Below are 13,572 nucleotides of genomic sequence, written 5' to 3' on the forward strand. Positions count from 1 at the left end.
CAGCGATATAGTTGCTGCCGTTTGTCGAGCGTTGCTTTTTTTGACAGCTAACCCTCTACTGGTTTTTGATATTTTTTCGTGTACCATGGGTCGAAAAAAAACAGCTAGAAAAATACAAACAAGCGATTTTTAATGCGAACTTAGCCTCGGGGCAAACATAATGTTTTAATTAGCACAGCTTCAACTTCAGCCTAAGGTTGCTCGAGGAGATAAAAAGCAATTTCCAAGTGCCACGCCCAGTTTAGGCATAATATATAGAATTATTATTATAAATATTCGCCAAATCAGAAGCGCATTCATTTGCACTTTTCACACAATTTTTCGTGACGTTTGCATGGCGCACTTAGGAGCTCCAACATTGGCAAGATCCAACCGCCGGGCAGCTACTGTCATTCATTGTCTCGAACAATCGTTAGTTCGTACTTGAACCCGGCTTTTGAACTGAGCTCACAGTGCGCGAGTCGCTCTAACTCCATAGGTAATCGCAGACTACTCGTTTCGCGCTGGGCTCTTGACATGAGGAAGCCATTTGGTCGCCATATTGTATTGTAATGACTGTAATTAGTCAAAACCGAAGAGTTCCAAAGAGTCTTGGCTGTCTGAAGAGATTAAAAATATTAAGCAGAGTTTATAATTCAAGGGTCTGGGCGTTGATTCGTTTATAAAGTTATTAGTGGTTGGTCGAAAAAGATTTTCTAAAATGTTCAATTAAATTTCTAAAATATAAATAATTACAATTTATTTGGCAGAGTTAAGCAAATTATGTTGAGCATCCTTAAATATGATTCTTTTGAATTCAGACTATTTTTAAGATTTTTTATTAACATCTTTAAATTTTTCAAAAAAATATTTGTAATAACCAAAATACTCAAAGTATCCTTTAGTCATTCAGATAATTCTCTGATTCTGAGAACGACGCGTCGTGTGCCATGGCCCCCTTATTTGAAAGTCACCTTTGTTCTGTCACTCAGAGCATCAGTAAATACATACAAACATAGACATAGACATACACACATGTATTTATCAGATACATTTGTTCGATTAAAACAAAAGACTTAGGCAAAAAACTTGCTTCTGTTGAGCAACAAGTTTTTTTTGTTATTCGTAAAAAGTGAAATTAAGATGCAACCTTCTCTTTCCACGCCTCACCCTGAACGCAATACTGCGGGTTAACTAATTTTCTCAACTTTAGTAATGCCAATTAATTTCATTTGTCGTTTCTCCTTCATTGTTGCATTATTATAACATTGCTGTTCTTGGCCATATATATATATATGTAAACTATTAGCAATTATTCAATTAAACATGACATGACTCGGACTGGAACTGGCTAGCACTGGCATTGTTTCAGTTTTAATTCAATTTCCATTTATTAAATATGTGTTGAAGCCATAAAGCATCACCGAACACGCATCAAGATCAAGATCTGATGGAGGAAGGGTCGTGGCGGATATACGACGTTTATGTTTCTTGATCTTGATTGCCTGGCCTGACCATTTAATGATGAATTTCCAAAGCAGCGGCCGCGAACAACCATTTATCAAGGCCCTGGATGAGTTGGCTATTGTAAATATTTACATGGCCCGCAGGCCCGTCTCTCCCCAACAAGGTCAAATTGTGGCAGAAGAGTTGTATCGAGCGCGGTTGGGTTATTGCAAGGCAGGCACTTGGCTACACATTCTTTGGATTCAAGAATTTTATGACCTTGGTCTTGTATTTCTTGTTGGGGAAAATTCATTTACATGAACAAGAAAAAGCCGAAACAAGTATTGATACTTATTAAAAACATTTTATTATGAGCTATATACTGTGCTTAAAATATAATAAAATATTAATTTATTTAATTTATAGTATTACCAAAAAAAAATAACACTCAGCACTCAATAATAAATATAATTAAAAGAACGAAAATTAAACAAATTCGTTTCAATTGTTTGATCAAGTCATTTGAGAGTGGTTTGTGTGCACAACTCAATTAATTTCCAAACATTATTCAAGTTCAAGTTTATTAACCTTTAGTTCAAAAGTGCAAACAATAACAAATTAATAGATTTTTCATAGCGAAGGTCAAAAGATTATTATTTTATCTCTTGGCGGATTCTTCAAAGCAACCAATAAACTGGCACAATTGTTAGAATTTAATGGGCTAAGAGAAATATTAATGACAAAGAGCTGATCAGAAGGTCACACAGGAAAAATGTTGAAGTTCTTAATATTGAAATACATACCCCAAATTTCCATATCTTTTGAATTGCTATATAAGCATGAGTATCAAAATATAAAATACAAAATACAAGCACCATAACAAATTCAAATTCTACTACAATGCTATAATTTACTAGAGTTACTGACGCCTCGTGAGAGCATTCGAGCGTGCACCTTGAAGGTTAGCCGCGGGGCTGGGTTGCGATTATTAAAGAGCATTAATTGGAACATCGTCGGAGCGCGCCGGACAGCGGGAAGTTGAAGTTTTCGGAAGGTCACCAACTGCGCCTATGGCTGGGGGTTGAGTTTGGCTGCTCTTCGGCCCCACCAGCTGTGAGCCCAGTTATTCACATCATTTTCCTAGTGAATCTGTGAAGAGGCAGCTCTCTAATCTGCATCGTGATTGTTACATACTTGCATACTTGTGGTGTAAAGTTCAGGGTCATTCATTAGTTAAACACCTGCGTTTTCCATGCACCCGCGAAGGTGTTTAGTTGTAATTAGTCAGGCTTTGCGTGCAACTAATTAAAGAAGGAAATGAGTTAAAACCTTAATTGTATTTGCCAATAGATATTTAAAACTGTTCTTAAATGCAACAAATGGAAGGGAAACTTTGTATTTAAATTGCGCGGTTGCAAGAGAAGATCGATAACTATAATAATCGATAACGTATGTTCAAGTGTTGATAAACATCATAAACAAGTATATTTTGCAGTATTTTTCAAAAATCCCTTTAGTATCGCCTTTTTTAGCATTATTTTGTCGTAAAAGTGGTCACACTGATCAGCTGAATTTCTTACAATTGGGGAAAAATGTTTTAAAACATAAATATTAAAGCAAAAGCCTAACAATGGAAATACCCGACACCTTTTACAGTAAAGATGAATATGTGGAGACCGTAAGTATTGAGCAAAAGATTGGAATGCTTATCTGAGAGCACCAAAAGTCCGGATGACCTCATCATGCCCAAAACTTTTGATGCTTTTCCACAGGCCTCCGGGAACAAAGTGAGTCGTCATACGGTTTTATGTGGCTCCCAAAATATCGTGCTCAACGGAAAGGTGATCGTCCAGAGCGGCGCTATCATCCGAGGAGACCTGGCGAACGTGCGGGCCGGCAGATACTGTGTAATAGGCAAGGACTCTGTGATCCGGCCGCCGTACAAACAATTCAGCAAGGGCATAGCCTTCTTCCCGATGCACATCGGCGATCATGTCTTCATTGGCGAGGGCGCCGTCGTCTCAGCAGCTTCCATTGGATCCTGTGTGTACATAGGCAAGAATGCCATTATTGTGAGTTTTTGACTTCCCAGTTGAAATCTCTGAAATAATAAGAAACTTTCGCTTCCAGGGGCGTCGTTGCATACTGAAAGATTGCTGTGTAATTGAAGATGGCGCTGTTTTACCCCCAGAGACGACCGTAGCCAGTTACATGCGTTACACTGTTAAGGGAACCATCGAGGGCGCCCAGGGAAATCCGTACTTTGTGCCCGCCGCCATGCAGGATGAGATGATCAACTACACAAAGTCTTTTTACGAGCATTTCGTGCGCACGCCGGCACCAGCCAGTTGATAAACTTATAATTAATAAATTAAAGCCTATTTATAAAATAAGCAAAGGTTTATATTCTATAGGTATGCACAATGTAGGCTGTTTCAGTTAATCTATCAGTCCCGTCTCGCAATCATACGCCTCTTCGCCGCACTCAAAGATGGGGAAACTCATGCCCGTGCGACGTGCTATGACCGAGGCCAGCTCCTCCGAGTTGTTCTCCTTGCGGGCCTGCACATTCCGGTCCAGCAGCAGCACGGTGGCGGTGTTCCGGCAATTTGAAACGGTGGCAGTTATGTGCAGCGGCGTCTGTTGGCCGTCCGACTCGGCATTCACGTCGGCGCCAAACTGCAGCAGCAAGTGGGCACAGTCTGCGTTGTTCCACTTGCAGGCGGAATGTAGAGGTGTCCAGCCCAGTTCCGTGCGAGCATTGGGATTGGCTCGGTACTGCAGCAGAAGCTTGGCCATATCCACAAAGTTGTTGTAGGCAGCACGGTGCAGAGGCGTGTATCCATCGTTGTCCCGGGAATTCACGGTGTCGGCATCCAGGCGAAGAATCTCCCGCACCTCGCTTATGCGATTCTCACTGACGGCCCACAGGATCATGCGTTCGATGCTGGCTGAAAGATAGATAAGGTGCCCAAGAGGAGTTTAAAGAAAACAACTTTGGACGAATAAAGGCAGTTTCTCACACTGCGGATTCTTGTCTTCCTCGATCAATTCGTCGGCATCGTCGTCCCAGCCACTGACGAACATTCCGCGAGGTACCTTGGCATACCGCAGCTTTTCCACCTGTGATTTCTCATCATCCGAGTCGTAGTCGCCCATTTTAGAAGAATTTTTTGGATCAAAATAAAAACTTTTTGTTTTCTGTTTGCCAGTGGGACCGTTAGTGAACAGAAAAATAATACCTTGAAACCAGAAATTATTTGCTGCGACGGTCACACTTGAACAAAACAAACCGAAGACGGCAGAGAAAAAAAAACAAATACCTCCTCCAGCTCTGTATTTGTTTACCTTAACGCAATGTCGAATCCGCAGGAAGAACTATTGCCGCCCAGCGCCGAGGACGACGAGCTGACCCTGCCGCGCGCCAGCATAAACAAGATAATCAAGGAACTGGTGCCCACGGTGCGGGTGGCCAACGAGAGTCGCGAGCTGATCCTAAACTGCTGCTCCGAGTTCATCCACCTTATCAGCTCTGAAGCCAACGAGGTGTGCAACATGCGCAACAAGAAAACTATCAACGCAGAGCACGTTCTGGAGGCGCTGGAGCGACTGGGCTTCCACGACTACAAGCAGGAAGCCGAGGCCGTTCTTCACGACTGCAAAGAGGTGGCAGCCAAGCGGCGAAGACAGAGCACGCGTTTGGAGAACCTGGGCATTCCGGAGGAGGAGCTGTTGCGCCAGCAGCAAGAACTGTTCGCCAAGGCACGCGAGGAGCAGGCGCGCGAAGAGCAACAGCAGTGGGTGAGCATGCAGGCGGCTGCCATGGTGCAGCGGCAACCGCAGGCAGACGGATCCATTGCCAGCAAACCCAGCGAGGATGACGAGGACGAGGACGACGATGACTACTAGTAGAAAATGACTTTTCTATGCACATAATGTGTAATTTTAGCTTAAAAAAATATATTGCCATAAGTACTATCAACTAAAGTACCCTAACAACTCTCTTCCACTCTCTCCGCCAGCTTCGATTCCTCCGCCTTCTTATCATCTATTTGTAGGTGCACCAATCTGGGCAGAGGCTGAGTGGAACTGTAGGTTCCTGGCACATATTTGCCCAAAATTTCGGTGTGCTCTTTCCAGAACTGTGAAGAAATCAGATCCTGGTGCAACGGTACAATGGCTTGTCTCGTCTTTTCATCCACAGTTACGCGCTTCCTCAGCAGAATCGTTCCCTTTCGGTACATGGCCGGTAGATTGTTGTAGTTAATGCCAAACTCCTGGAAGAGCAGCTCGTTCTTGTCCGCGGAGAAAGTGCCTCGCAGTTTAGCCTCCGCCTCCTGGTTCGTCAGACCCTTCTCCAGAACCAGCTTCCAAAAGGCGGTATTATACAGATTGTTGACATGCACATCCGCCTGCCGCCAACTTAGATAGTCTCTTAGATTCTCGTCGGATGGGTATAGGACAACCCGCCCGTCGAAGCAGGGGGCGTAGGCAAGGGGCTGGCTCATCCACTTGGACCACTGCATCACGTAGCTCGTGGAGAACAGACTGGTGACGTAGGTGAGCAGCTTGGCAGAGCGGCGCTTGAAGGCAGCCGTCTCCTTTCGAAATACGAAAGAGTATTCATCGCTTTGGCCATAGGCAAGGACAATATCCCGGAACTCTGCCATCACCGCCGTGGCGGCTGCGTTCATTACATTCAAGGCTGGAATATAGAGATCTAAAGTTTAATTTCTGTAATCTGGTACAATTTCCCTCTTACCATTTTCGTCGTTGGGCTTTTCAAAGTCGTGGGTTTTGGAGAACTTGTGAAACTTCTTGCCATCGATGCGAATGACTATCCACACGTTCGGCAGTATACTGTCGTCCTGCTCGAAGGTCTTAACGTACTCAAATCTGCTGCAGGCCATGCTTCTTTTGGGTGGGAGTCGCCCAACAGCGCAACGATTCAATATTTCGCCAAATTTACTCAGAAATCCAATCAAACGCATTTGAAGATTCCCTCTATGGCCACCGCATGCGATGAGTTCACAGCTGATGGTTAGTGATGGACATTCAAAATGGAACTTTTTTAACTCAATTATTTCATTTTGCAATATCTTTCTTAATGTTTGCCTCTTTTTTAATTTGTGTTATATATTATTGTATTTATATTTAATTTTTAATATTTAATTCGCTTTGTTTTGAAACGCTCAACGTCCATCACTTGCTGACCCGATAACTGCGATAGACCGATAACCTCATTGGGCCTCGTTTCACATCACAAGGAACTGAATATCTAGCAAATTATGAGCCTCAATTACGAACAAAATGTCGCAGACGAGCAATTCGCTAGGACGCACAAGGAGGTCAGCCTGTCGGACGACGAGAGTGAGAATGCAGAGGCCACATTACATCCCGCCCATGAGCCGCCCACAGACCATACCGGCCAGGAGTTGGACGAGGAGTCGGCCGCCAAAGAAGCTGACGATGGTGGCGTCGTGGGCAAAAGCGAAACGGAAGAGGAGGACGGAGCTGTGGGTGGAGCGGCCAACACACATGTGGTGGCGAACCACTACAACGAGCTGAAGGAAGCTGGACGCAAGGACCGGCAAAAGTCGAAGATATTCTTCATGCGCAACTTCAACAACTGGATCAAGAGCCAGCTGATCAACGAGTACATGTCGCAGCTCAAGCAGCAGATGCGCGTGGGCGACGCTCTGCGGGTGCTGGACATGTGCTGCGGCAAGGGCGGGGATCTGCTCAAGTGGGAGAAGGCCGCCATCTCGCACCTCATCTGCACTGATATCGCCGAGGTGTCTGTGGAGCAGTGTCAGCGGCGTTACCAGGACATCCTGCAGCGCGCTGAGAAATCCAAGTTCGCCAACAAGTTCACCGCCGAGTTCTTTGCCTGTGACTCGACCCTGGTGCGACTGCGCGAACGCTACAAGGATCCCTCGCTGCATCTCAATCTCGTGTCCTGCCAGTTTGCCTTCCACTATTGCTTCGAGTCGCTGGCCCAGGCGGATTGCATGATGCGCAATGCTGCCGAGTGCCTCAAGCCGGGCGGCTTCTTCATAGCCACCATTCCGGATGCCTATGAGATTATCCGTCGGCTGAAGGCAGCCGGTCCGGATGCCCGTGGTTTTGGCAACGATGTGTACAACATTGAGTTCGACTGCTCGACAGACCCCCTGCCCATTTTTGGAGCAAAATACCAGTTTCACCTGGAGGGTGTCGTCGATTGTCCCGAGTTTCTGGTGCATTTCCCCACTCTGGTCAAGTTGGGCAGGAAGTACGGCTTGCAGCTATTGCGTCGCTCCACTTTCGCGGATTATTATAAGGAGACTCTGCCCCAGGGTCGACAGCTACTGCAGCGCATGTCTGGCCTAGAGACCGTGCAAGCCCAGCGGTGTGCCGATGACGAACAATTTGCCCATGTGCGCAGCTTCCAGGGAACACATCGCGGCCGTCCGTTGGGAACTCTCTCCAAGTCCGAATGGGAAGCTACAAGTGAGTCTTTAATGAATCTAAATATTAAATATTCGTTATTAATGAGCGTTTTCTTTTAGCTCTTTATCTGGTTTGTGCCTTCAAGAAATGTAAAAACACCTGGGATACCAATGGTAAACCGTTGTTTGAGTTTGACGACTGAATAGCGATCTATGCCAAATTTATAGTTTCTCTTGTTGTAAACATTTGCCCCACTATTTAAGAGATATAAACTCGAAAGGATGAACAGATGATTTTACTTTTAAGCCCAATAGTTTGCATGTTAACCAATTTAGTTTGTAAGATACAAATTAATAGGGATTTTTATAGCTTTTCAAATTCTTTTTTTTTTTTTATAATGTGTTCAAAATTAAGATTTCCTTTAATAGATTTTTCAATATTTCAATTATATACGCTACTTGTTTTATTTAAGATTATAAGAAGTGAAAGAAGCATCATTTATTTACTTCTTTCTCAGAGGGGATATTTTATTTGTAATATAAAATCTTTAAGAATAACTTAAATTTTTATAATCTGAAATCTCCAAGTGGAAAAAATTATTTTAAAATAAATTACCAGCTTGCAAGATTTTTTCAGAAATTTGTATTTGTTTATCACTTAATTTTGGGGAAACCCCAATATCTTCCACAAACTGGCAAGTATCCTCGCTCACGCCGCTTTCAGGTGGCTTTTATGGAAAGCTTTGATAAGAAAGCTTTCGGCATTCCGCGTGAGAGCCGTGTTCGAAACTGGAAGGGATATATCGAAGAAAGCTAAACACATATCGGGGGCTGAATCGCGGCGATGGAGAGAGCGCACAGCTGTTGCTTTCACAGCGACGGCGCCTTTGAAGGACATCGGGCAAAGGTTAGTCCTGACGTTTACGTTGCCGGGTCGTGCTTGGCAGCGACCTAACCTGTTTCCCAGCGTTCAGTTCGGTTCTGGCCTGGCCCAAAGCGAGCGACCCCCATATACAGTCCCCAGCGAAAGCGTGTCGTGCCAGGCGTTCGATGCATCAATGAATTATTGTAGCTCAAGTGTAAATAAATATTTGATAATGGAACCCGCGTAGGGGTGGCTCGGTTCAGGTGGATTGGTGCCTGAATGCCTCTGCCTGGTCGTCGATTGTCAGGAGGGCGCTGGCATAAATTACGCCATTGATTGCTTTCGAGCCGAATGCAAACTTTATATTGCGGCAATCAGTTGGTTCTCCCTTTCATTATCGGTTCTCCGCCCACAACCCCATTCCCATTCTCACTCCCCAACCCCCCTCCTGCTGCCACTTTCAATTCCCTCGCTCTTTGGCAGCCTTTTCCTTGAGACTCTCTGGCCACTTTCCCAAGTTCTTGTCAGATAATTTCATTATTTAAAGTTTTGCTCATAAAAATCAACTTTGGGTGTAAAGTTTAAATTTGTTTTGCACATACTGACGCACACAAAATTGTTTACAATAAGAGAGGCAGGCACGTGTACGTGTGTGGGCGGACGGGTAGGTATCCTGGATTGTAGGGCCGATAGGTGGACGGTTGGTTGGGTGGGTCCGCTTTGTTTAAAGTAGAGCGTGCGTATTTATAAGGCAAACAACGGAGCCAGGGCTACGGCTACACGAGCTGTTTACGTTTACACACACGGTTTGTCCTGTACAAACCCCTGCCTGCTTTCTCTCTCTCTCTCTCCCTGTCTCTCTTTCAACTGCCAGGCCACCGCTTTTGGCCAGGTCCTCTCCGCATGTCCTTCGCCACGACTCGCTTTGCACTGATTGGCCCTAATGAATCTTTTTGTTACCTTCTCTGTGCGGCCGCCTGCGCATTGTACCGTGCGGTCTATGTAAATTAGTTCACTTTTAACCCAAATATTGGGTAATGGTCATTTCATACCCTCGCCGAGCGGCAAATTAACATTTTAAATAGCCAAGCCACTGCAATTTACTTACTTCAACATACTCGCAGTTTCAGCGAATGTGTATAATTAATTTTGTATCTTGAATCTTTTGTTTTTGGGTTAGTAAGTAGAAGCCAATAATTTTAACATTTTTTCGTGGTACCTTCAGTAAGTAAATAAATTACTATTTTTTATACTTAATTTAACAGAAAGCCAATAATATGTATAGCAAGTACTAAATGTGAGAATATGTATTATATAGCTCGCAAGACAACGCCAGTTTAGACAACGATATATCATATAGCGTTTATAGAATCCATTGGAAAATTTATAATTAAAATTATATAGTAAACGAAAAGTCTTCATTGTTTTTTTGTAAATATTCGCATATTACTCAAGATAAACATCATCTTAAAGTCGTATAATAAGTAGTGCTCTAGCCCTCAAGAACTTGAGATCATCGCACACTTAAATATCTAACTTGATCTTATTTTACATCACAAATCTCTGGCTACCGGGTATTTCATAGTCGAGCTTACTGGCGTTTTTTCTTCCAATTTCCAGTTTCAAAGGCTTTTATCTTTTCATTCAGATAATTAATATCCCCAAAAAAGCCACTTCGATATAAAAATAATATTTGCACAACGGGGGAGATATTAAAAAATAATAAAAATATCCGTGCTGCTCAAGGGTTAAGGGAAACACACAATGCCCGGGACAGGTTGTGTTGAGTAATGTGCATACGTGACTGCAATGTGTCCGTGTGGAAGGACCGGTGTCACTGTGAGCGTGCAGGTGTTGGTGCTGGGCACTGACAAAACGCAGGTAGGAAATGTGCGGCCTTACAGTACGTATACGCAGTGTGTACCAACCGAAAACATGCCGCAATGTTTGTTTTGTAAGCCTGTCGAGGCAAGCGAGCGAATAAGTGCCTGTCTCTCTTTCTCGCCTCTCTCTCTCTTTATCTCTCTCCTCCACGTTCCTTTCTCCGTAGATCATAAAATGCACGTATTTGGATGTATGCGTGCCCCTGAATATGGGTGTGTGTGTGCGGTGTGTGTTTATTCAACCGCATGAAACAATGTGAAAAACGCATGCCAGGCATACGACGAACGGTCCTGGTGCCGAGTTCTCCTCTGTGTCTGTGTGTCCGTGTCCGTGTCTGTGGGGGCCTTCTGCTATGCTAAACTTTTTACATGGATTGTCCCTGGAGCGGGTTGGCTTGGTTAACGCAACAATTTAACACAAAGCCGAAAAGAAGGTAAAAGAAATGAGAAGAAAAGGATAAAAAAGCGTTCCATACATATTTGTGCATACAAATGTCGGTGAATATGAATGTATGTGCCCAAGGACTTAGGGGGCCATTGAAAAGATGTGAAGTTGATGAGCTGCAGCTCATCGCTTGGTAGATTTTTGTGGTGCTCTTGTCGCCACAGAGAGAATCTTGAACTTTGCCCCTTAAAAGAACGAACGTAGCAGCAATTACTGAAGTCGTATACACTCAGAAAATGTATGAAATATAGCTACATAAATTATAAATTTAACAATTTAGTTCCTTATTGTTGATGTTGGTACAAAAAATCCAGTCTAATTTTAATCTATCTATTTGATAGAAAAGGATAATAACCAAACAATTTTATTTTAAAAGCAATCCGGTTGTTCCCTTTCCTGTAATTTATCTTGACGAAAAAGATTAAAGCTGTAAATCGCAAGACTCTATACACAACTCGAAAAACACAAGAAGTTTCCATCTTACCAAAATTTAAACTTTTATTTATCAGTTCATAAATATTTCAAAAAAAAACGATCTTATCCTTAAATAGAAATCAAAATATCATATCCAAATATACATAAATAGTACTTAATAATATCTACATATTTTCTAAATTATCCTTACTACAAAAATGAATGCTTAAAAACACTTGTAAATCAATTTATAAGTTTGACTTTGCCTGCACTTTTGTAGCTTCACAAACATCTGGCATAACCTGTGACCTTTTCAACACAACCGAAAAGGATTTAATCTTTTCAACAGCTTTGATTGTTTTTCTGACAATTTTCCACACAAATGCACTTCAACATTCCATATGCATATATAAATACTTGTGTTTGAGTAATTGATTTCCCCAGTTGATGAATCCTAAATATCTGGTGGTGTCAGTTGCATTTGGCTTTAGCATTTGGCCTATGCAAATGGTTTGGTTTTGACCACAGAATCGTTTAAATTGCTGAGAGCCAGGAGTTGAGGCTGTCAATCTAAATTGCAGCACAGCACTGTCAATGATTTATTCAGCCAGGTTGCCATTTAGTTGGCAACTAATTGTGTGCGCCGGAAATTAGCCCGGCGCTATCGATTCGAAAATATTCAATAATCCTGGAGCCTTGATAAGCTCATCAAACATGCACATGCCGCCACCCTCGCGACGACGATCGGGGGGGGCCGAAGGTTGTTTTCGGCACTAAATGGGGATGGGAGTGGGAGTGAGAGTGGGGTCCTTTAAGGGTTTGAGGGGATATGCATGGGTAACGAAGTACAAGTTGCTATGGCTCAAGCTCAAGGCGTGGCACTTGGGCCTTAGATGTTGTGTGGCACACGACAACAAAACAAAGGTCAACTTGACAAGCGAGTTAAATGACAAGGACCTCACCTTGCCTTGGCCCATGCCCGTGCCCGTGCCCGAGCCTGTGCCCGTGCGTGTTTGCATGTTTGACTCGCTGTGGCGACCCCAAAAATGAAGCTCAACTTTCGCTTTGAATGTGGCATGCAACCATTATGGCCTTTCGCTTTCAAAACAAAACCCCAACCCTGCCGGAACACAGTCTGTAGTGCTGTTGTTGTTGGGGTGTTGCCCTTGGCCAATTGCGAGTGAATTTTGATGTTTTGACTGGCCGTTCCTGGGGCCATTTGACAACTCTATAAAACCGGTGTCCTTAAAACTCCTACCACTCCCACTCCTGTGTCCACTTCCTCTTTCCTTCCTCTTGCTTTGCCTTTTGGCTTTCATTGCCCCCTTCCAGCACAGTAATTTCTCGGAGAGTTTGGCGACTTTCGACTTGGCCACCAAAAACTAAAAGCGAAAACTTCACGAAACCGACTTGGCAACTGGAAAAGCGGAAAAGCTTTTGGGGCAACGAAAGCTCTGGCGCGGAGAGCTTTCGTCCTGGCACTGCGAAAATGTAAATGTCAGTCATGGAGTTCCAGTCGTCGGATACATGTGGAACACAACGAACACAGAAGGATCCAATCGCATCTCATCCCCGAAATACAATGCGAAAAAGTCTCTACAAAAAATAGACACACAAAAAAAAAACTCCACTTTGTGCATAAAATAATACCTCAAAGGAAGATGAAAAGATTTGAATAAATCACAACCGAGAGTGTTTAACGGAATTAAAGTGCGGGAATTGAGTAGAGTGAAGTGTGTGTGTGTGTGTGTGTGTGTTAAGGCCTGAAATCAAGTCAAAAATAAAACCCAATACATTAATAATTCATGGCCATCAAAGCAAGAAGCCTACTCTCCTTCGCTTGATAAGAAATTGCACGAAAAGTTGCCAATCCCAAGCGATATAATAAAATTAAATGAAATAGTAACCATTTAAGGAATATATACGAGAAGGAGAAGCGAATAATTTGTTAAGCAAACCGCAGGCAAAGGCCAAACTCAAACAGAGAGTTGATAATAATTTAAGCTTGGCCAAAAAGCTCACGCCCCTCCTGTCTCAGCTTCGTTTACTTCTTCGTTTTCTTATTATTATTATTTTTTTTTTTTGTTAAATTTTTTATGTTTTTTTTTT

The 13,572-nt window shown here is 43.2% G+C and overlaps 5 protein-coding genes across 5 annotated transcripts; 3 read left to right on the plus strand and 2 right to left on the minus strand.

The window, feature by feature from the left end:
* Window positions 1–2,944: 2,944 nt before the first annotated feature.
* Window positions 2,945–3,804, plus strand: DCTN5-p25 (Dynactin 5, p25 subunit). The gene is made up of 3 exons (XM_017181797.3): window positions 2,945–3,103; window positions 3,198–3,497; window positions 3,556–3,804. Exons 1-3 carry the CDS (start codon window positions 3,056–3,058, stop codon window positions 3,775–3,777), a joined length of 570 nt encoding a protein of 189 aa, XP_017037286.1. The 5' UTR covers window positions 2,945–3,055; the 3' UTR covers window positions 3,778–3,804.
* Window positions 3,805–3,806: 2 nt separating this feature from the next.
* Window positions 3,807–4,649, minus strand: Ankrd49 (ankyrin repeat domain-containing protein 49). Its single transcript, XM_017181796.3, has 2 exons — window positions 4,449–4,649; window positions 3,807–4,376 (listed from the first exon to the last, which is right to left on the minus strand). Exons 1-2 carry the CDS (start codon window positions 4,582–4,584, stop codon window positions 3,865–3,867), a joined length of 648 nt encoding a protein of 215 aa, XP_017037285.1. The 5' UTR covers window positions 4,585–4,649; the 3' UTR covers window positions 3,807–3,864.
* Window positions 4,650–4,686: 37 nt separating this feature from the next.
* On the plus strand, window positions 4,687–5,412 carry NC2beta (negative cofactor 2beta). The gene has a single exon (XM_017181798.3). The coding sequence runs from the start codon at window positions 4,783–4,785 to the stop codon at window positions 5,332–5,334; it is 552 nt and encodes a 183-aa protein (XP_017037287.1). The 5' UTR covers window positions 4,687–4,782; the 3' UTR covers window positions 5,335–5,412.
* On the minus strand, window positions 5,392–6,564 carry THG (tRNA-histidine guanylyltransferase). Its single transcript, XM_017181795.3, has 2 exons — window positions 6,188–6,564; window positions 5,392–6,130 (listed from the first exon to the last, which is right to left on the minus strand). Exons 1-2 carry the CDS (start codon window positions 6,414–6,416, stop codon window positions 5,418–5,420), a joined length of 942 nt encoding a protein of 313 aa, XP_017037284.1. The 5' UTR covers window positions 6,417–6,564; the 3' UTR covers window positions 5,392–5,417.
* Window positions 6,565–6,633: 69 nt separating this feature from the next.
* On the plus strand, window positions 6,634–8,372 carry Rnmt (RNA guanine-7 methyltransferase). Its single transcript, XM_017181794.3, has 2 exons — window positions 6,634–7,917; window positions 7,977–8,372. The coding sequence occupies exons 1-2, from the start codon at window positions 6,714–6,716 to the stop codon at window positions 8,057–8,059; spliced, it is 1,287 nt and encodes a 428-aa protein (XP_017037283.1). The 5' UTR covers window positions 6,634–6,713; the 3' UTR covers window positions 8,060–8,372.
* Window positions 8,373–13,572: the final 5,200 nt, after the last annotated feature.

Source organism: Drosophila kikkawai, chromosome 2L (genome assembly GCF_030179895.1).
Source record: "Drosophila kikkawai strain 14028-0561.14 chromosome 2L, DkikHiC1v2, whole genome shotgun sequence".
NCBI lineage: Eukaryota > Metazoa > Arthropoda > Insecta > Diptera > Drosophilidae > Drosophila > Drosophila kikkawai.